The 20,337-nt window shown below is 38.8% G+C and overlaps 6 protein-coding genes and 1 long non-coding RNA gene across 7 annotated transcripts; 4 read left to right on the top strand and 3 right to left on the bottom strand.

Moving 5' to 3' along the window:
* Nucleotides 1-259: 259 nt before the first annotated feature.
* Nucleotides 260-2,180, top strand: LOC111215547 (putative F-box protein At3g20030). Its single transcript, XM_022719149.2, has one exon. It carries the CDS (start codon nucleotides 260-262, stop codon nucleotides 1,409-1,411), a length of 1,152 nt encoding a protein of 383 aa, XP_022574870.2. The 3' UTR covers nucleotides 1,412-2,180.
* A 333-nt stretch (nucleotides 2,181-2,513) lies between these two features.
* Nucleotides 2,514-4,348, bottom strand: LOC111215546. Its single transcript, XR_007339460.1, has 4 exons — nucleotides 4,020-4,348; nucleotides 3,754-3,889; nucleotides 3,550-3,657; nucleotides 2,514-3,154 (listed from the first exon to the last, which is right to left on the bottom strand). It is a non-coding gene; the product is annotated as an uncharacterized LOC111215546 (long non-coding RNA).
* A 619-nt stretch (nucleotides 4,349-4,967) lies between these two features.
* Nucleotides 4,968-6,308, top strand: LOC106404850. Its single transcript, XM_048779393.1, has 4 exons — nucleotides 4,968-5,275; nucleotides 5,653-5,847; nucleotides 5,937-6,074; nucleotides 6,171-6,308. Exons 2-4 carry the CDS (start codon nucleotides 5,653-5,655, stop codon nucleotides 6,270-6,272), a joined length of 435 nt encoding a protein of 144 aa, XP_048635350.1. The 5' UTR covers nucleotides 4,968-5,275; the 3' UTR covers nucleotides 6,273-6,308.
* A 378-nt stretch (nucleotides 6,309-6,686) lies between these two features.
* Nucleotides 6,687-7,451, top strand: LOC125608668 (glutathione S-transferase T3-like). Its single transcript, XM_048779105.1, has one exon. The coding sequence runs from the start codon at nucleotides 6,687-6,689 to the stop codon at nucleotides 7,449-7,451; it is 765 nt and encodes a 254-aa protein (XP_048635062.1).
* A 1,065-nt stretch (nucleotides 7,452-8,516) lies between these two features.
* On the top strand, nucleotides 8,517-9,512 carry LOC125608669. The gene is made up of 2 exons (XM_048779106.1): nucleotides 8,517-9,120; nucleotides 9,256-9,512. Exons 1-2 carry the CDS (start codon nucleotides 8,517-8,519, stop codon nucleotides 9,510-9,512), a joined length of 861 nt encoding a protein of 286 aa, XP_048635063.1.
* A 2,278-nt stretch (nucleotides 9,513-11,790) lies between these two features.
* Nucleotides 11,791-13,753, bottom strand: LOC125608854 (cytosolic Fe-S cluster assembly factor NBP35-like). The gene is made up of 3 exons (XM_048779392.1): nucleotides 13,613-13,753; nucleotides 13,414-13,515; nucleotides 11,791-12,911 (listed from the first exon to the last, which is right to left on the bottom strand). Exons 1-3 carry the CDS (start codon nucleotides 13,647-13,649, stop codon nucleotides 12,013-12,015), a joined length of 1,038 nt encoding a protein of 345 aa, XP_048635349.1. The 5' UTR covers nucleotides 13,650-13,753; the 3' UTR covers nucleotides 11,791-12,012.
* A 276-nt stretch (nucleotides 13,754-14,029) lies between these two features.
* Nucleotides 14,030-19,772, bottom strand: LOC111215544 (pre-mRNA-processing protein 40C-like). Its single transcript, XM_022719147.2, has 14 exons — nucleotides 19,474-19,772; nucleotides 18,740-19,238; nucleotides 18,499-18,638; nucleotides 18,379-18,416; nucleotides 18,087-18,165; nucleotides 17,541-17,975; nucleotides 17,092-17,175; nucleotides 16,279-16,419; nucleotides 16,028-16,134; nucleotides 15,769-15,889; nucleotides 15,365-15,502; nucleotides 15,050-15,196; nucleotides 14,699-14,821; nucleotides 14,030-14,525 (listed from the first exon to the last, which is right to left on the bottom strand). Exons 1-14 carry the CDS (start codon nucleotides 19,633-19,635, stop codon nucleotides 14,268-14,270), a joined length of 2,472 nt encoding a protein of 823 aa, XP_022574868.2. The 5' UTR covers nucleotides 19,636-19,772; the 3' UTR covers nucleotides 14,030-14,267.
* Between the last annotated feature and the right edge of the window lie 565 nt (nucleotides 19,773-20,337).

Raw genomic sequence — 20,337 nt, forward strand, 5'->3', positions numbered from 1 at the left:
GCCTCAATTTGTATTATTGTTAAGTATGGGCTTATCAATGTGGACCTAGTTTTCTATTTTCTTTGTCTTGTTGGTTTTGATTAATAAACGAGATGACAAAAAATCTATTATGGTGAAATTAATGTGGAAAAGGAAAAGGCGAATACATTCCATTTTTTAATGAAAGATAAAAAAAGGAAAACACTTGTAGAACGTGTTTGTGTGAACATAAGTATAAAAAGAGAAGAATGGGCAAGCGTGAAATCTAGAAACCTTAACAATGACGATGATTTCAGATCTTTCGAGGGATTTGGTAGAGGAAATACTCTCTAAGGTTCCAATAACCTGTCTAAGAGCGGTGCGATCTACTTGCAAATTGTGGAATGTTTTATCTAAAGATAGGGTTTTATGTAAAACAGACATAACGCATCAGTTTATTGGATTTATGGTGAAGGAGTATAGGATTTGTTCAATGAGATTCAGTCTCCATGGTGTGGGTTCATCTATAAAAGAGATAGGTAATTTATTTAATCAAGCTGAGATATGTAATATCATCCACTGCGACGGTTTGTTGCTATGCGTCACCAAGGAAGACAAGACTAGGAGCCTCGTGGTTTGGAACCCATATTTAGGACAAACCAGATGGATCCAACCCATTAATAATTACCACAGATTTGAGTCATCAGACAAATATGCTTTTGGATACGACCACAAAAACCGTAACCACAAAATCTTGAGAGTTTTTGATGTTAACCGGTATGAAATCTATGATTTTAGCTCTAATTCATGGAGGATTCTTGATATCATTCCGGATGATGATATATGGTCTCGTCAACGAGGTGCTTCTTTAAAAGGAAATACTTATTTTGTGGCTAAAGAAAAAACATTAGTAGACGAGGATGTAGTAGGAGAGGTAGAGATAGACGAGCCTCATAATTTATTACTATGTTTTGATTTCACAAGAGAGGGATTCGGACCGTTTCTACCTTTGCCGTTTCTGCACTATAATGAGGATATCGGGACTCTGTCTACTCTTAGAGACGAGAAACTCGTGGTATTATATCAGCGCATGGTTTGTCCTGAGGTAGAGATTTGGGTGACAACCAATATTGAGCCGGATGCAGTGTCATGGACCCCCTTTTTAAACATTGACATGCAACCACTCGACCGTGGTTTTCAGTTTGTCCTTTGCTCTGGCGCCAGCTTCTTTATTGACGAGGAGATGAAAATCGCTGTGGTTTTCTATATATACCGAGCGGAGAAAATGGCCAAGACGCGCTCTTACCATTCAGTTTGCATCACTGGAGAGAATGGATATTTGGATAATTTGGATCTTGGAGATGCTGTGTATCGCCATGTTCCTATGCGAGAAAATCCGTATTGCTGCCCACTTGTGTGCTCTTATGTTCCTAGTTTAGTGCAAATCAACTAACTAGCTTTAGTTTTATTACTTGCTTGCATATCCTCCATTCCTTTTTTTTTCAATGTCATTAGTTCTGTTAAAATAGTTATTTTCCTTTATATCTTCAATTTGACCGAATGAATGAAAAGAATCAACCAAAAGCTAAAGAATACGAAACATTACAAACATATGCAACAAAGTGTGCTAGACAAAGACAATAATGTGGTGCTGTGTGGCAGCAGCTAAAGAGCTTACCTTCTTCATTTGCAACGTGGTGGAGTGAAAAAACCACATTGTTTACTGTCTTAGATATAATCTTTATGCTATAAAAGAAGAGACCACATTCATAAGAAAGGGACCATCTTTGCCTTGAATTGTTTTTAGATTTTAAAAGAGGCTTCTCCACACGCTGGTTCTCGTTTCTTCAACTGTTACATTCTTATGAAATTATTTGCGCATAGGTTGAAGCTATGGTGCTTCTTTATCATCGGAGAAGTGATCGCCACCATATCTATTGTAGGTATAGTGTGATGATTATATGAGATGTCGTTGGTTATATTTATCAAAAATCTATATAAAAACATACAAAACTTGTTAGAGTAATTTAAAAAGTCAACCGACAATAAGTAAGGTTGGCTCATAACTCCCTTTACAGAGTTAATCTTCAGTCCAAAGACCTATTTAGACACTTCACCATATCAAGAATCATGAACCTCTTTCTCACCATCAGTTGACATTCCATTAGACGACATATACCTCATATATACACATCCTCGCCTTCAGCCATTAGCGATGTGGGATTGGGTAATAAGTACTACTGGACCCATTTTGTTACAAGAACGCAAATAAAAGTCCATTATTTTGGCAAAGAAAACTGAACTTTTACAAGAGAGAGATTTGGATCACTATTATATTTTGGATATTGGGACTTATCTTGAGGTTGAGAAGATCAGCTTGTGCTGTTATTTAAATCCTACGATTCCTTTTGAGGTAAGATCTGGGTGACAACTAAAGATTGAGCCCAATGCATAATCGTATATCAACTTTTTAAACGTTGATGCAGCTGATATTAAATTTTATATATTTGGTTGGATTTAATTAAATATAATTATTGGAGATTTCAAAACATGTGTTTAAAACTAAGAACACCTATTTGAAAATTTTAACCAAAACGATGTTCAAAACAGAGGCTGCGTTTTGTACCACAAAACATGGAATAAACTCAGAAGGCCCAACTGCTGTCCTGATCCTAAACAAGTTAGATAATTCAAATCCAACATAGAAAATCAAAGGACACATGACTACACATTGCTGGCTCATGACAGAGTACTTAGAATCTCTCGAACCACAAGAGTCCTAAGGTTACTGAAACCCGACCCGGTGGGGCATCAACCACGAGGTAATCGATGTCTCTCCAGTAGACGTCTTTCAAGAACTGTTTGATGAGAGCGTTCTTGCGGGGACCTCTCCAGACCACAGCTTCGTCAGAGTTTGGGAGCATGAAACCAATGGACATGACACCAAGGTTCTCTTTCACATAGACAGGGGACCATCCGAGGTTGCTCTGGTGAATCTCGTGCCCTCCAAGGCCTAACATTTTCGGCATGCTTGGGCCGCAGATATCAATGTCCATAAGGCCTACTTGATGGTCCATTCCAGCAAGGGCAAAGGAGAGCTAAGCAGAGAATGTGCTCTTGCCAACCCCACCTTTACCAGACAAAACAAGAATCTTGTGCTTAACAGTGCTCATCCTCTCTGCTATGGCAACCAAATCTGAAGGAAACACAAAGTGTCAGCGCTGATAAAAAAAAATCAACCAGTAAACAAGTGAGTCTTAGATTCAAAACATTAGGGTTTAGAATTAAGAAGTGGGTTTTAGGATTTAAAGTTTTAGGTTTGAGGAGTAGGAGATAGAATTTCAAATTTTAAAAATAAAATAAAATTAAAATTTTCAAAATAAAAAATGCTATTTTGGTCATTGAATTTGAATCTATTTTTGTGACAAAAACTTTAAAAAAAAACTTAAAAAGTTTATCCGAGAGAATTGCCCTTAAGAGTACGTAACGCCTTGTTTTCAAGAGAAGATGAACACTGTTTTGTAATATACGGTAAGAGTATTATTCTCAATAGTATACTCCTAGTTCTTAATCAATCTTGATCCTTTTAACCTTCTTATTTACTAAGACTTCCAACATGTCCCTCGTATCATTCCGCAGCTTTGCAACTTGATCTTTACGATTCCCTTGCGCATCAACCCGAAATTTAGCTGCTAAGACCTGTTAGAAAAAACAACCAAAATGATGTTTATCAGAAAAACTAGAAAGCTCCTAAACCCGGGAGAGATTCGATCATTCGAGTGTGGTGGAACTTACTCGGCCACAGATATTGTCGACCCATTCCTTTCGGGTGGCCCAAGGGATGGCTTCGGCATCTTTGCCACGAAGTTTCTGCATCAAATCTGTCACATCCTTCCGAAGGGCAGAAACATAATGAGGATGCCTAAAAAACCTGTCCATTGCAAACAGTAGGAACAGTCAAATATCTTATCACATTTAAACTCACTTTTACTTTTCTATTCAAACAAACAAAGATAAATAGTAGCATCATATGACAACAAAAATTTACAGTTCCTTCTTACCCTTTTAGACCGCCAATGCTAGCGGAGCCCAAAGTTTCGGGCTTCTTCTTCGTTTTCGAGTTTCTTCTTCCTTCTATTTCAGATTTCAAGTCGTCATTGTACTGAGGACATTAAAAAAAAACTAAGAGGACATGTAATCCTACACTTTCAGATCTAAAGCTATCAAACGCTCAAACTCTACCTGTAAGCAAACCAGATGCTAAAAATTGGATTAAGATTGTGTTCCTCCAAAAATCCCAAAATTTACCTCACGAAACTGGGATGAACAACGAGATTTCGATGAGCAGATGAACAATCGACACAGAGAAATATCCCGTATGTTATCGATGCCCACGTCGGATTATTTGCACCACAATCGTAGCAGACCTGAGAAGCAAAACCAAAAAAATCAGCATTCTGTTACATTTACTGATACAACAGTACACATTTGATTAAGTGAAATGGCAATGAGCTTCTAGAAGGATGAGGTGGATCTTATGCATATGTGCATATTATTTTATGCTGAATAAACACACCACGTGAGAGGCATGTGCTGAGGAGAGCTTCACGCAGAGTGTGTGACAGGAGAGGGACTTTTCTATATAAGCAGGGAGAGAGGAGAGAGGAGAGAGTGAGACTTATTTAGAGATTAGAACAAAAGAGTGAAAGGGGAAGTGAGGGACTCCATTAATAATTCTCTCACGGTTCTCTCACGGTTCTTGAGTACTTGTAAACAGTTTATCATCAATATAATCGTTATCCAGCTTTGTATTTGCTTTGTTCTCTGTTTGGGAATACATTTCACATAACACATTCCCGATCCAAAAACTAGACAGACACACACAATCAAATGACAGCAAACTCAAAAAGAAAAGAGTAGAATTAATTGATGAAGATCTCAAACCTTGTTGTCAGATTTTTCTGTAAGATGTCCGAAAATATTAGACCACCCGCATCGAGGGTTTATGAGAGAGTCATGGGCTCGGTATCATAGGCCTTTTCGATTAAAAGAAATGAATAAATGGGTTTCAACCCGTGAACCGGGTCTTCCAAGTGAGCCCGTATGATACGGGGTCATGCCACGCGGCGCAGAGGGAGTGGCTACGCGATCTCGCGTGTTGAGTGAAAAAAAAAGGGTTTCGCGTGAAAGATCCCATTTTCCCTTCTCTCTTCGAAATCTAGGGTTTCTCCGTCTCTGAGGCGATTTCGTGTCGGAGTCCAGAGCCGGAGATTTTCTCGATCAATTCGTCGTCGGAGTCACTCGTAAACGCTCTCAGGTGAGTCTCAATCACTCCGGGACGAGATAGCTTCGATTTGATCTCGAGAGGTTTCTAGGTTAAGGATGTCGTTTTGGGGGTTTCGTCTTAGGGTTGGAAATCGAGAAGGGGGTTTCGATTTCTTGGTTAAAATCGACAAACGGTTTCCTTTTAGGGTTCGTTTATCGTGGATTTCATTTCGATTTGGGGGTTTCGTGTAAGGGTTCGAAATCTAAAAGGGGGTTTTAATTTCTTCGTTTAAATCAACATACGGATTTCTTTTACTGTTCGTTCATCGTGGATTTTAATTGGATTTGGGGGTTTTTAGTTAGTCTTTCAAATTTTTTTTTTTTGTTTCTCGGTTGCTTCTGTTCTAATTATTTGTTTTCCTGATACAGATGGATCCCGAAGCAGAGATAAGAGACACAAAGAGAAGAAAGGAGCACATCGATATGCTTTCATACGTGTGTGATTCAGAACACGGGATTCCGACGAGGTGTCCCTGTGGTGGGAGTATAATTCACGAGGTTCGTGGGAAGGAGGAATACGACACTCTCCCCGGCAAGCGTTTCTTCACCTGCATAAACTACGAGGTAAAAAACGGGTTCTTGTCTTTTAAATTATGTCTTCTGTTTTTGTCTGTTAATTAACAATCTGATATAGTTTATGTGTTGTTACCAAGGCTGATGGTTTTCATTATCGTCAGCCTTGGGTCATTGGTGTGCAGGAGCATATCGAACGGCTCACAAGTCGTGTGGAGGAGGTGGAGGCGGTGATCAAGTGGCTGCCGGAGGTGAATAATAAGATTAAGAGTCTGGAGGTAATCTGACTTCCCACTTTTGAATTTTGTTTTGTAATTTTTTTCTTATATTTTATACAGTGACTAACACCATCTCATTGTCATTTCCTTGTACAGGCAGAGGTAAAAGCCCTCACTGTGGAGGTTGATAGGCTCACTGGGAAGGTTTATAACCTGACCGTGCAGGTGGATCACTTGGAGAAATGCTGCTTCGACTGAAAACACAAAGGTAACCACACTATCCCTAGAGTTGTTGCCTAATGAATTTGAACTTGAACTAGAGTAGGTTAGAGTAGTAGTAGAATTTAAACTTGAACTGAACCAGAACTGAAGTAGTTGTGTAGTTAAGTTAAGTGTAATCAATTTTTGAATGGTCTGTGTGAACTTGAATTTAAACTTCAACTGAACCAGAACTAAATTTAAACTTGAAATAATTAATTTGAAAACCTGATTTGATGTTTATTGAATGGTCTGTGTGAAGTAGTTGTGTAGTTAAGTTAAGTGTAATCAATTTTTGGTGGTTAGAAGGTGTTTACTTCCTTGTACTTTCAAACCCAAAAGTAGTTTAAAAACCTAGCTAATCGACATCTTAAAACAGAAACGAAAACTTAAAAACTTCAATACTCAACCAAAATGGATCCTTTTCCCCTAAACTCTCCCGGCTTTGTTAACCTGCTTACTTCCCAGACCACTCAGCCAATAGAAATAGGATCTTCTGAGGTTCCTAAACCTCCGGAAAGGAGGAAGTGGACAACCAAAGAAGATTTGGTGTTGATCAGTGCTTGGTTGAACACCAGCAAGGATCCAATAACCAGTAATGAGCAGAAGCTAGGAGCATTTTGGAAGAGAATAGAGGAGTACCTGAATGCTAGCCCTCTGCTCGTTGGCTCTATTCCTAGGGAGTGGAGTCAATGTAAGCAGAGGTGGGGAAGGGTTAATGAGCAGGTGTGTAAGTTCGTGGGATGTCATGAAGCTGCTCTGAAGGAGCAGGCGAGTGGACATAATGAGAATGATGTCATGAAGGTGGCTCATGACATCTTCTTTAATGACTACAAAGCCAAGTTCATTCTTGAACATTGTTGGAGGGAGCTTCGGTTTGATCAAAAATGGAGATCACACAGTCTGACATCAAATGGTGCAAAGGAGAAAAGGAAGGAAACTGCGGATGAGGTGGGTCGCGAGGAAAATGTTAGACCTCCCGGAGTCAAGGCTAGCAAAGCAGCAAAACGCAAGAAGCATGGCAATGAAGCAGCGTTTGATCAGATCGAAACCATTCTAGCAGCCAAGAATATGTTATCCAAACAGAAAATACTTGATAGGTTGCTAGGAAAAAACGCTGATACACTTACAGATCAAGAGCTTGCTCTAAAAAACAAACTCATATCTGAATTGCTTTAAGTTGGTGAGTGGTTATTTATTTTTTGAAATTTATAGTAGGTTGCTAGGAAATGCAGTGTATGATGTTTGTGTTTAAATCTTTTCCTTGATGTATATTGATATTGTAACTGTTGTGCTTTGTAGGACACGGGTTCAAGGAGGAGGATGCGTGGATGGTTGCAGGTCTCTGTTTCTTTATGTATCAAATCAAGTCACGGGTGGTAATGTAGTAGTAGGTGGTTGTAGTGGTAGGTTATGTAAGATGGAATCACGGGAGAGTGTAGTGTTTTTCAACTTTCTACACTCGTTTTATGTATCAAATCAAGGGTATGTCCCCACGGCTTTGCTTTTGTACTCACGGGTGTATGTACCCACATGCTACTTGCTTCAATGTTTTTCTATATAAATGACTATGTGTTTCATTCTATTTATCTCATTCATGCATTTTATCAAAACTATCTTACCATCAGCCATACTTTTATCTAAACTATCTCACCATCTCGTAATCTCACCAACCAACACCACTACGAGAATCACCAACCAACACCACGAGAATCACAACAACAATCAAACAAGAATCACCAATCAACACAAGGAATCAACTCTACTACTCCTCAACCCCACGGATCATCTCTACCATTCAACAGAGGTAAGTTGAAAACCAAAAATTCTAAGTAATGAACACATCCTTAAATAATGAAATTCTAAATTCTATATTATCAGATTTAAAACCAAAAAAAGGTTTATAATGTTAAAACCAAAATAATATTAAAAAAAAACTAAGGTTAAAACCCAAAATAAAATTGAAGAGAAATAGAGAAATATACTGATTTATAATTTTAATGAAAAACTTTACTAAGGTTAAAACCAAAATAATATAAAAAAAAAACTAAGGTTAAAACCCAAAATAAAATTGAAGAGAAATAGAGAAATATACTGATTTATAATTTTAATGAAAAACTTTACTAAGGTTAAAAAAAAAATAATAAAAAAAAAACTAAGGTTAAAACCCAAAACAAAAGTTTATTAAAAAATCCCTCCCTATTGCCTTTTGTAGGAAAAATATTACAATAAATATCATCAACAATGTCTTCCTCATCAAGTGATGAAGCGGATGAAGTTTTTGATGAATTGGTCGATGAAGTAGTTGATAATTTCATCGATACGATAATTGATGGTCAACCCAACAAACCAAAGAGGCGAGCTTATATTGAAAGAGATCGAGAACTAGGACACATTCGACTATGCAACGACTATTTCAGTAATAATCCAACGTACACACAAGATATATTTAGGCGGCGGTTTCGAATGAACAAGCCATTGTTCCTTCGCATTGTCGACCGTCTAAGTACTGAAGTTCCGTACTTTCAGCAAAGAAGAGATGCTACCGGAAGGAACGGGCTATCTCCACTTCAAAAGTGTACGGCAGCGATACGTATGCTCGCATATGGTCAGTCAGGAGATACATATGACGAATATCTCCGGATGGCTGACAGTACATCACGTTTATGTTTGGCAAAATTCACTGATGCAATAATACAATTGTTTGGGGATGAGTATCTACGAACACCTACAGCCGAGGATCTTCAGCGATTACTCGATATTGGAGAGGTACGGGGATTTCCGGGGATGATAGGCTCCATCGACTGTATGCACTGGGAGTGGAAAAACTGCCCAACAGCTTGGAAAGGTCAGTTCACACGTGGTTCGGGAAAGCCGACAATTGTCTTAGAAGCCGTGGCATCACAAGATCTTTGGATTTGGCACGCTTTTTTCGGCTTACCAGGTACCCTAAATGATATCAATGTTCTTGATCGGTCTCCAGTTTTTGATGACATCTTACATGGTCGAGCCCTTAAAGTGAAGTTCAAGGTCAACAACCACACTTATCGTATGGCCTACTATCTTACCGACGGTATTTATCCTCCATGGGCAACATTTATCCAATCCATCCCACTTCCTCAAGGTCGTAAAGCACATAAATTTGCAGAAATGCAAGAATCCGCCAGAAAAGATGTCGAACGGGCTTTTGGAGTATTGCAATCGAGGTTTGCAATTGTTAGGAACCCAGCTCTACAATGAGACAAGGAAAGGATAGGAAAAGTAATGATAGCTTGTGTCATATTGCACAATATGATAGTAGAGGATGAACGAGACGGATACGCTCCAATTGATACATCTGAGTTTGAGACAGGACAGTCTAGCAGAAGTTCGCAGGCGAGAAGCAGAGATAGTGTTAATGTCACCCCTGATATGTTAGCCATGCGGAGAGAAGTTCGAGATGGCGACAAGCATCATCGTTTGAAAGCTGATTTAGTGGAAAATATTTGGCAAATGTTTGGTGATGAAGATGAATAAATAAGTTATGTATGTTAAAAAAAATTTCTCAATTTATGTAATGTACTTTTAATGTATTGAATAAAATGTTTTCATAATTTTAATAATATGTTTTAATATTTTATTCATATTTTCTGAATATTTTAAATTTTTTTTTTTTTAAATTAAAATTATTATTTTATTTCTATGAACTCCTTCTTCGGGTTCACTAATGCAGAAAACAGCATATCCGAATTCATAACTGTTCATGGGCCCACGAAAAAATAATAAAAAATGTTGGTGAACTCCAAAGAGGGGTCCACCAATGCTCATGCTCTTAGATTTGTCGATAAGATTGTCAGAAGCCATCGCAGAGTACAAGAAGAAAACAAAATCTGATCAGAAGAGGGAGAATAGGTCACCTTAAATAATTAAGCCTAGATATGGGTCAACAACATACAATTGAATTCGAAATATGCTTATACGTAAAAGCCCATTAGAAAGTAAAAAAAAACTAGCAAAAAAAAAAGGATAAATAATTAAATTTTATAATACTTTATTAATTTATAAAGTTATTTATTTTTGTTTATTATAGAAATATATTTTATAGTAAATTAAAAATAACTAATCACAATCTACACTATTATTTGATAAGTGAATTTACTTACTTGTCATTTTTTTCATGATTTTAGTTAATTTACTAGTTAATCCAACGGTTAGATCAGAAGTTATGTCCGTTTTACTGAATAGTGGTCTTGAGGAGTTGAAGGAATGTCGATCGACGGCACACCTTTGGTGTCGATCGACGCTGATTCCAAAACACAGGCCGAGTATATTTGAAGATCTACTTAGGTCTAGAAGTAACCACAAATTACCAGAATACCCATGGACAACCTAAAATCCTATTTATGTATTTTCTAAGCTATGTTGACGACTACGCTTTCTTTTATTCATAGTTCTAAGTTAGGAGAGAACAGAGAAACTCCTTCAGATTCCTTCTGAAACTCCTTTGGCTTTTATATTTATTCTATTGCATCTATTCATCTATGATTTTCTGTGACAACTATCATGCTTGAATAGATTTATCATGTTAGATTTAGGGTTCAGATAGTCATAAGGGATTAGTCACCTATAAAATTGATGAGTTGTCTTGATATGAATCAATTGAATTGTATTTATTGCTTTTGTTCTAGAGTAGCTAACAAAAATCCTTGATATCACTCAAATTATCTGAAAAAGTGATTTGTACTCTCTCAAATAAGAGGTTGAGTTGTAGCACTTAGAGATCGAATTCACAGGGAGCTAAAGCACACAAAAGATCTAGCAGTTATGTGGTTAAGCAAGGCAAACATGTTTAAATTAAATAGCAAGGATGAGCAAAGTAATTGTTTGGTTGATTTATTGAGGTTTTAAGACAAATATGAAAAGCGTTAGGGTTTCTATTGAGACAATCAAGATTATAGAGATATAGAGACTAAGTGGATGTTGGATATTCTAAAACTCAAACTAAAGACTAGTCGATCAACTTCCGTATTTTTAGACTATCTATTGTCATCAGATCTAAGACTTCACTTGTCGTTTATTGGTCTTGAGAAAGTGTCGATCGATACCAATTATGGATTGTCGATCGATACAACTTTCAACCCATCGATGCAACTATTGAGTTATCGATCGACGTTCTTTCTAGTAAGCTTTACCGTACGAGTTTGATTTGTTCACTAGGTTAAACTAAATCAGTTGTCGCTTGTTTCTATCAATCCTATCACAATGTAAACTAGATCAGATAAATGACCATGCTTCCGCCTTGCGCCCTAATATCTAGCAATCTCGCTGTGCCAAGAAGACCCTTGCCAAGTATAGAGTAATGCCTGAATATGAAAGACTGTGAATGCATGAAGATACACAAAACTATAACGAGCAACAGAGTAAAGGCGAAACAAAATTATTACTTTTTTAGTAGGTCTTGGACTATCAACGCTGGAATCCAGTAGACAGGGGGTCTTGGCGATGGACTATCAAAACTATAAGTTTGGACTAGTTTCAGTTTTCGCCTTAAATTTATGCATTTATCAAAACAACCCCTCGATAGCCAAATACTCTAATGAAATTCAACGAGAGTAAATATTATAGTCGACAAGATTTAATGGTCCACTCTCATAATAAAAATCTTATTACACATGTGAAGCCTACACAACACCTTCACAGCAAAGTCCATTGTCTATCTACAGATCCAACCAAAGGATCTGTTTAGTGGGAGTCTTAAACTTCACTCGGTCATCGAAGCAAGGACTTTCTGTATGATGCTCTTCAGCGCAGGTGCGCTAACAGAACACTTGTTGTTCCCCTCAAAGCACGACTTACCTTGCTCTGCTGCTTTGCAAAGCTGTGGATCCAATGGAACTTTCCCAAGAAACGGCACTCCCATTTCCCTGCACATCCTCTCTGCACCGCCTCCACTGCTGTCAAACACTTCGCTGCAAGCCAAGACGTTGAGAAGCTCTGGTGCGTTCTCTCTCAAGCAAGAGATTACCTTTTGCGTCACGTCAACGGAAGAACCAATCTCCATGAACTTGACATCCGCCAACGGCTGAGACAAACCGCTCATGTTCTCCACCACTCCTAACACCGGGACTCCCACTTTCTTGCAAAAGCTCACCTCTTTCCTGACATCGATCAAGGAGACTTCCTGTGGGGTGGTGACGATGATCGCACCGTCGATCCCAGTGGCTTGAAGGTACTGGACGATGGAGATGTGCTCGTCCGAAGTTCCCGGTGGGGCATCAACCACGAGGTAATCGATGTCTCTCCAGTAGACGTCTTTCAAGAACTGTTTAATGAGAGCGTTCTTGCGGGGACCTCTCCAGACCACAGCTTCGTCGGAGTTTGGGAGCATGAAACCAATGGACATGACACCAAGGTTCTCTTCCACATAGACAGGGGACCATCCGAGGTTGCTCTGGTGAATCTCGTGCCCTTCAAGGCCTAGCATTTTAGGCATGCTTGGACCGCAGATATCTATGTCCATAAGGCCTACTTGATGGTCCATTCCAGCGAGAGCAAATGAGAGCTGAGCAGAGAAAGTGCTCTTGCCAACCCCACCTTTACCAGACAAAACGAGAATCTTGTGCTTAACAGTGCTCATCCGCTCTGCTATGGCAACCAAATCTGAAGGAAACACAAAGTGTCAGCGCTGAGACAAAACTCAACTAGTAAACAAGTGAGGGCTGAGACTTAAACAGACAATAGAATCAAACAAACCACTGGTAAAATCGTCACAAGATGTTATACTCAAAAGAACAATACAGCCACAAGTCCAATATAGCTCACAGAATTAGAAGATGTAAGTTCTGATTTAGCTAACACAGCATTTTACCTGCTACTAGACTCTAGAGATCCAGATCTTATAATACAAAATTACACAGACTTCCAAATAACAAACAGATTAAGAAGTGAATGATTTAAGTAAGTAAAGTTCTTATGAAGACAGAGATACAAAAGGCATCTACTTTTTTTCTTTATTCAAAATGGACTAAGGCGACGCTGTAAGAATCTTCAAAACCCAAAGAAGATTTTCAGTATGGGCACAAAAGCAGACACATACCAAAACCCTAATTCAAGTGGAATCTAAGATACACTGATCGAGACAGTGAATGGAAAATAATCGAACCTGGGTCAGGTCCTTTGGGAGCAGTTGCGCATGCTTCCTGATTAGGGCAACCTGCACAAGAATCTGACTTTCCAGCACTTTCCGATTGAGGACCTGGGCAATCTATAAACCAAAGAAGACAACGAAATCCTTAGGTTAAAACAGCCCATTAGCTGAAGAAAGTTTAAAAAAAAAAAAAACTGGATCGATGTTTGCTTACGTTCATTGGCGTTCTCGGGAATATCTCCGTTCTCCATGTCTGACTTGTGATTTCCGTGAAATTGAATTGAATATTTGACAAAAGTGTAAGGTTAAGTTTCAATTTTATATGTTAAACCTCGCTTATGGCGGTGATGGTGTAGAGTAGTCGGCGGCTACGCGTAGATCGTGAAATGTTCTTAAACAGAGCCCATTATTTATGGGCTCGTCTATTATCTTCTATGGGCCTTATCCCCCATTTTAGCTTTAGTTTTTTGGAGGATGATCATAGAACCAACATTTTTGTCGAAACACAAACAAAAGAAATCGACATGTTTGATTCTTGCACAAAATATTGTCTTGGCTATGTACGACGTCACATGGCCCTGTAGATTTTATATTCTTGAAAATGAGATCTATTTATTAAACCACAAACGTCTACTCAAACTGTAATATATAGAAAGTGTAGTAAAAGTAGACATCAAACAAAGACAGGATCTTCTTGTTACAGTTCTAAAATTGCAAAAACCACATAATCCTCTAACGAGAAAATCAAAAGAACTCGCAAGTAATTTGCTCTTCTGTCGAATATACAAAGCTGATTGATGAATGATAATCAAATGAGCTTCGTATAGAAACTGAGCCTTCTAATCTTACGAAAATGCATTCTGCAGCTTTTAGATCTTGTAGTCTCTTGGTTTCTCTTCCTTTTGAGGGCTATCTTGTTTCTGTTTCCTCAAGATATCTTCCGCATATCGGCGCCATATGACTTCCCTGTCATCTCTGGGCATCTTGCTGTATCGGATGTCGGATTTGAGTACTTGTTTAGCCGTCGACCAAGAGTTGAGCACGGTCTTTGCTTCTTCCGTCTGCTGAGAAGCAGCTTCCGATGACAAGACTTCAACTAGAAGAGCTTTAAAGTCACGGGCACACCTCTGCAAACACACAACCAGAGAGCAATTAATTACATGGAATAAGACAAATCAAGTTCTCAAACAGACCACAACGAAGAAGTAGAAAAGAGGTCAGCGATAGTCAAGCTTGTTCTCATCTTGTTGCATGTAGACAATCCTAAGAGTTTAATTTGGTAAGGTTTACAGATAAGTACCTCGTACAATGTCTTTATATGGTCTCGGAACAGCTTCTCTTTATCAGCAGGATCTAAATCCGGATTTAAGGCGCGTTTTTGTGGATCCCTCTCAAGTTTCGGCTTCGATTCTGTCCAGGATGCCTTCGGATGTTGAAGAAGATAGACAAAGAAAGATCAGAATCTCCACAGGTTATATATATAGAAGGCAACTTATTATTTCAGAATCGAAGGACAAAGAAGAAACAACCTAACACTATCCAATTCTTTAACATGTTCCAATAGAGGATTAAATGGTAGTGCTGCTGCGCGGCTCTACGAAAAGCTTTAGCACGCTGCATAGGGAGAAGTGAACACAGATCGAAGACATACCTCAGGGTCTCTGATCTTCTCCACTAGCAAAGCTTGATAAGAGGCGACTGCCTCTTTCCTTCTGATTTTTTGTCGTACCCTTTCCACCTCTAGCACTTCTCTTTCTTTCCGTTTCCGCAACTCCCGCTCTCGTTCTCTCAGTTTATCCTGTACCCAAATTCAGAAATCACAGAAGATGTAAGTACATGTGTGTCTTATCGCTTTCCCAACATGAAAGATAAATCATTTTCATTCTGGAATCCAGAAACACAGACAAGAAATCAAATGAAATTTCTCGCGGTTCACATGGATTGTGAATATGTAAAGTTAGTTTACCTCTTCGCCTCTACTCTTCATCTCATAATCATCTCCCCTTGCAGCTTTTAATTCCGCAATGTACTCATTATAAAAGACCTCCCTGTCCTCGTGTGCAGCAGATCTATATCTTGGATCATTTCTCAAGCTATCCTTTACCTAATATGTAACAGGGAAGAAAAAAATCATATAATCGTCGTGCATGCTAACCAGTAAAAATTGTGCCAATCAAGGGAAACTTAGATAAGAGATAACACAACTAATACTCAAAACTTCAACTGGTAATCACTGCTAAGTGCTAAATCGGAATGGAAACTTAGCCTATGCCACTATGGTCACTTTCTCAAATCCTAACTTTAGTCAGTCCAAAAAAAAGAAAAAAATCTATTTTGCTCACTAAGGGACGAAACAAATGTGTCACCCACCTTGGACCAATGTGAATTTATGGACACTTCTCTTTCATGTAACATCGTCTTGAAATCAGAGGCTGCTGCTGCGCGGATTTCTTGCGCCTTCTGGTCCGCAGCTCGTTTCAAAGAAAGGATTCTACAACCAATTCATGGAAAAGGTAAGAAAAAAACACAGGATATGTATAAGACACTCAAAAACCAACACGAAGAAAAAATTATCCAATAAAACTTTTACACATACATAGAAATCTGATTGCAAGATATGGATTCGTACCTTTCATTCAGCAAAGCTTCTCTTTCCTTCCGCTCAAGTGATTCGAACCGCAGATCATTTCCCCATTTCTTTTTAAAAGTATGATAATCAGTGTGTTTATCAATGTCCTGAAAAATATCAGGATGATAATAAATTCCCACAAGTGAAGTACGGGTTAAGAAACATCCAAAACCAAAAAAGAAAAGAAAAATGTCACGTAAGGTTGCCCAACCAAAAGTAAAGAGGAACTCGGTTAAGTAAAAAAAATGTACCTTAGACGCTTCGTCCAGCAACTGCTTGAAACCTTCAACAGCTGCCTTATGAGCAGCACGCTTTTCCCTACGTTCTTCTTCAGCGCGAGTCTTTACGTACTGCTCAAATAAAGATCTTCGAACAGAATGACTTTGAATTGCCTGCAAGAAAAATGAACTCCCAAATAAAAATACAGCACCGAAAACGGCCACAGTGCAAGCTGACAGTAGAACAGGCAAAATGAAAATTTGACACAACACTAAATCCTCGTCATTTCCATTAGCTAACAAAGAATGAAGTTGCAACATGACATATGATGGGTGGGGATAAACACTTAACGTCACGTAAAGACATACATTCTCATATGGTTTCTTAGTCAATATTGGAAGAAACCAAAAACATAGTTCTTTCTTCTGCAATAAATGGTTTAGCCAGCATACAAAGCACCAACTAACTAATCAGAGAGGAAACTGCTTTAAGACTCTAAGATAAGTAAATTGAAACTCATGTTTACAAATATAATACAGATGTAAACAAAGAGAGCAGCAAAAAGATCAGTGAAAAGAAAATAGAGTATGATATTATTGTCACGTCACCATGCAAATAATATCATTCGACACCTGGAGTAGGAGATTATAGGAAGGTTTTATTTGTGCACTATTTGAACACCTAAAACGAGTGGATGTTGCAGTGCTTGCATAGAAACAAGTAAAATTAACTGGAAATGTACAAGCTGCAAGTGTATGCAAGAAAAGAAACAATAAACGTGAAATATACGAACAGGTGAGGTATCAAAATATTGTCAATTGTTATGATCTTTAGGCATGACAAACCTTAAAGCGAGGGTCAAAGATAATTTTTGGCAGTTCCTTCTCCCATTTAGAAAACGGTGCCACTCCTCTCTCCTTGAGCATTTCCTGCAAAATTCAATAAAAACTAACAAATAAGAAACGAGATATAAGAAGTTTAGTCAAAATAAACATCAGCCTGGATAATTTCAAGATTTCCAGGATTGGAAATTTCCCCTAGTATCAACATTACCAATGGTACTTCAATATGTGAATTCACGGCATTCATCTATTCCAACAAGATCTATTCATAGAAGAAAATTCCAATATATGGTTCCTCTACTCCTTCCCTAGACTGCCTTTTATTAGATACACCTGAATACAGTTGACGTGCAGAAAGGAAAAAAATGAAAAGTATCTATACCAAACACTACGTCAAAAAGCACAGAAACGAAGACCACGAGAACTATTCATACGTGCAGACTACGCAATACCTTAAACTGTTTGATACACTCTTCCTTCGATGGTCCACTATCTTCATCTTCGGAATCTGATGTAGAATCAGAAAGGTCACCACCTTCAGTAGCATCTTTTACCTTGCCCATACCATCTCCACTCTCTCCACTAGGTGTGACCTCGTTTGATTTACCACCATTTGCTTCAGATGTTGTCGTAGAGGAGACAGGCACTCCAGAATCATGCAGTTTCTTTTTGACCAAATCCAACGCTGAGAAACCAGGAACAATTGTAGTTCTGAGCGATACGGCATCCCGGCCACCATTGTTAATAGCAGGTGCGCTCAAACTTGATTGCTCAGAACCCTTTTCAGTTAAATCAGCGCTCGGCACAGAAGCTAAACTCTCCGTTGACCTCTCCTCCGTTTTCTTCACCAAATCTTTCACCTCAGGTGGAATCTGCCAGCTACTTACCTGATCAAGAAAACTGGAGGATTCAAGAAGTGTAACAGAAAATATAGAGTAACAGAACACTAGTTCCAAAGCCAATAAAATGGTGCCTCCTCTTTACATGTATATATTTACCTTTGTTTTATTGTTGTAGTAATATTTTTTGCCATCATTTGTGGAAACAAGAGCCCAATCCGTCCCACGTATATTCTCCCTACATTTGGAACAAGTTAGCAGGCTCAAAGTGATGCAACCAAATATAAACTGTTGATTTCATGGGCATGAAATATTTGGCGGCCTAGTAGAAGATTTATACAAAGCTATGTAACAATAACAATGCCTCATGCAGAAGCATCCTAAACTGTATCTTAAAAATATGACAACTAATTTTATCGGAGAAATTTATGATCTCAATCTAAGAACTTACATAGAGATAGGAATTGGCTGCACCGGCACTTTATCAGGCTGCAGAAGTTAAGAAAAAGTAAAGATTAAAAATTGCTCAACCAACAGAGAAATAGGACAACATGTAATCAGCTAAACCCACCTCCCTTTCAAAACCAGGAGGCTTTTCATAGGTCGATTGCCCTGTAACCGAATTATAATAGTAAACAACTCCTGTTTCTGATTTATGTGCAGTCCAGGCATCTACTCGATTTCCTACTAGTTGAGAACCAGCTCTGTCATCTGCAAAACACAAGATGATCCTGATAAAGAGTATGTAAACTAAATAGAATAACCATTAAGGTCAAACATCTCTTACATGGATCAGTAATCATCAAGCATACCAATTCCTGAGAGTGCTTCTGGCTTTTGACCAGGAGGAACATCTAACGGTTGGTGACCCGGTAACGCATGAACAGCGCCAGCATTCCCCACAGGAAGCGGTTGAGAACCGGGATATGGCAGGTGAGAAGAAGCTCCACGAACTGGAAATGGGTAATTACCAGGAAAAGGAGTAGGATGTGATGGGAAATGCGCCCTGGGAATACCACCCATAGGGGGAGGCTGCAGCCACATTCCTTGAGGCGTTCCATGCATTGGCGGCAGAGAATGATAAGGAGGATACATGTGTGGATGAACACCAAGATTGATTTGAGTAGGACCCCCGGGTCTGGAAAAAGGGTTGGAACCAGGAAAAGCAGGCGGAGATGTCATGAGTCCAGGAGGAGCGAGTGTTCCTGGTCGACCAAAAGGCGGATTCTGTAGCATATGCGGGGCTTGAGGTATGGGATTAGCAATTGAGGAGGCTGCTGCATTAGCACTCAATTGCGCAGTAGTGGCAATCTGCACAACAAGAACCAAAACACCATGGAACCAGTTTAGAGACTCAAAATGAAACGACCTGAGCAAGTGCTGAAAGTATATACCGAACAAGATTGAGTCTTGACAAATTATATTAGTGACTTAAACTATAATAACCTATTTAACCACATCACAAAAGCGAAGAAGTACAACTAACGCAAAGTTTCTAAAGGTATTGAGCAAATCGAGAGCTGAGAAATAAGAATGAACAACATACAGACATAGAGGATTGCTCCGGCTGAGATTTACTGCTTGGAGAGACACTCGAAGCAGCAGTAGCCAATACTGAATCACTTGGAGGAGGAGCTGTGGCGAAGATACTCTCTCCCGTAGATGGCGCCGCTGTATTCAACGGCTCCGTTACATTCTCCCCTTCCATCACCTTTTGAAGAGATGAGGATTTGAATCACCGGCGGCTTTGTTCGTCGAAGGCTCTAGCTCTCTGAGCGCGAACGAAGGAAGAAGTTAGGGTTTATGAATTAGGAATCAATGTCCCCGATTCAGGAGAAGGCAAAGTTCAGCCGACGGTAAAGATAGATGATGTTGTGGAGATGGGAAACGATGGACGGTTGAGATTACGTTCCATCGTAAAAGGAAAGGATGCATTTTAATTATTTAGGGAAAAGACCTTCGTTTTATGATCAAATGTTTAAATGGCCCGATAGTTTTAATATGTGTTTAGCCACCCCTAAGTCGTCTATCTCCAACGGGTCAGAATAAAATACATATTAGACGCACGTGGTTAGTGTTTTAAATTCAATACGGTATAGAAAGCATATTCACATTATAAAGCAGATTGTAAGTTGACCCATCTATACTATACTAAAAGGGAGATATAAGCCAGGGAGAGGGTGTCCACATAGGATAGAAAAATCAACCAATCAGAGAACCCGAAATTGCCATGTCATCTCATTTATTTTTCCGTAAAAAATAAAAAAACAATGCGAAGGTGAGAATCGAACCCGGGTTAGTATGATATATATATAGGACAGTTACCACTAAGCCATTGAAACTTTCTTGGACACATATACAAAAACCACTAAGTATATAATCACAAACTCTTATGTACATTTACAATAAT

This window comes from Brassica napus, chromosome A5, assembly GCF_020379485.1.
Source record: "Brassica napus cultivar Da-Ae chromosome A5, Da-Ae, whole genome shotgun sequence".
Lineage (NCBI taxonomy): Eukaryota > Viridiplantae > Streptophyta > Magnoliopsida > Brassicales > Brassicaceae > Brassica > Brassica napus.

Coding starts and splice junctions, on each gene's coding strand:
- LOC111215547 (XM_022719149.2), top strand. CDS start 260: ATGACGATGATTTCAGATCTTTCGAGGGATTTGGTAGAGGAAATACTC.
- LOC106404850 (XM_048779393.1), top strand. CDS start 5,653: ATGGATCCCGAAGCAGAGATAAGAGACACAAAGAGAAGAAAGGAGCAC. Junction 5,848..5,936: donor TCACCTGCATAAACTACGAG/GTAAAAAACGGG, acceptor GTTGTTACCAAG/GCTGATGGTTTTCATTATCG. Junction 6,075..6,170: donor ATAAGATTAAGAGTCTGGAG/GTAATCTGACTT, acceptor TTCCTTGTACAG/GCAGAGGTAAAAGCCCTCAC.
- LOC125608668 (XM_048779105.1), top strand. CDS start 6,687: ATGGATCCTTTTCCCCTAAACTCTCCCGGCTTTGTTAACCTGCTTACT.
- LOC125608669 (XM_048779106.1), top strand. CDS start 8,517: ATGTCTTCCTCATCAAGTGATGAAGCGGATGAAGTTTTTGATGAATTG. Junction 9,121..9,255: donor CTGCCCAACAGCTTGGAAAG/GTCAGTTCACAC, acceptor ATCGGTCTCCAG/TTTTTGATGACATCTTACAT.
- LOC125608854 (XM_048779392.1), bottom strand. CDS start 13,649: ATGGAGAACGGAGATATTCCCGAGAACGCCAATGAAC. Junction 13,516..13,612: donor TCCCGAGAACGCCAATGAAC/GTAAGCAAACAT, acceptor TTTGGTTTATAG/ATTGCCCAGGTCCTCAATCG. Junction 12,912..13,413: donor TCCCAAAGGACCTGACCCAG/GTTCGATTATTT, acceptor TGTTTCCTTCAG/ATTTGGTTGCCATAGCAGAG.
- LOC111215544 (XM_022719147.2), bottom strand. CDS start 19,635: ATGGAAGGGGAGAATGTAACGGAGCCGTTGAATACAGCGGCGCCATCT. Junction 18,639..18,739: donor AGAAGCACTCTCAGGAATTG/GTATGCTTGATG, acceptor TGTGTTTTGCAG/ATGACAGAGCTGGTTCTCAA. Junction 18,417..18,498: donor CTCCTGGTTTTGAAAGGGAG/GTGGGTTTAGCT, acceptor TAACTTCTGCAG/CCTGATAAAGTGCCGGTGCA.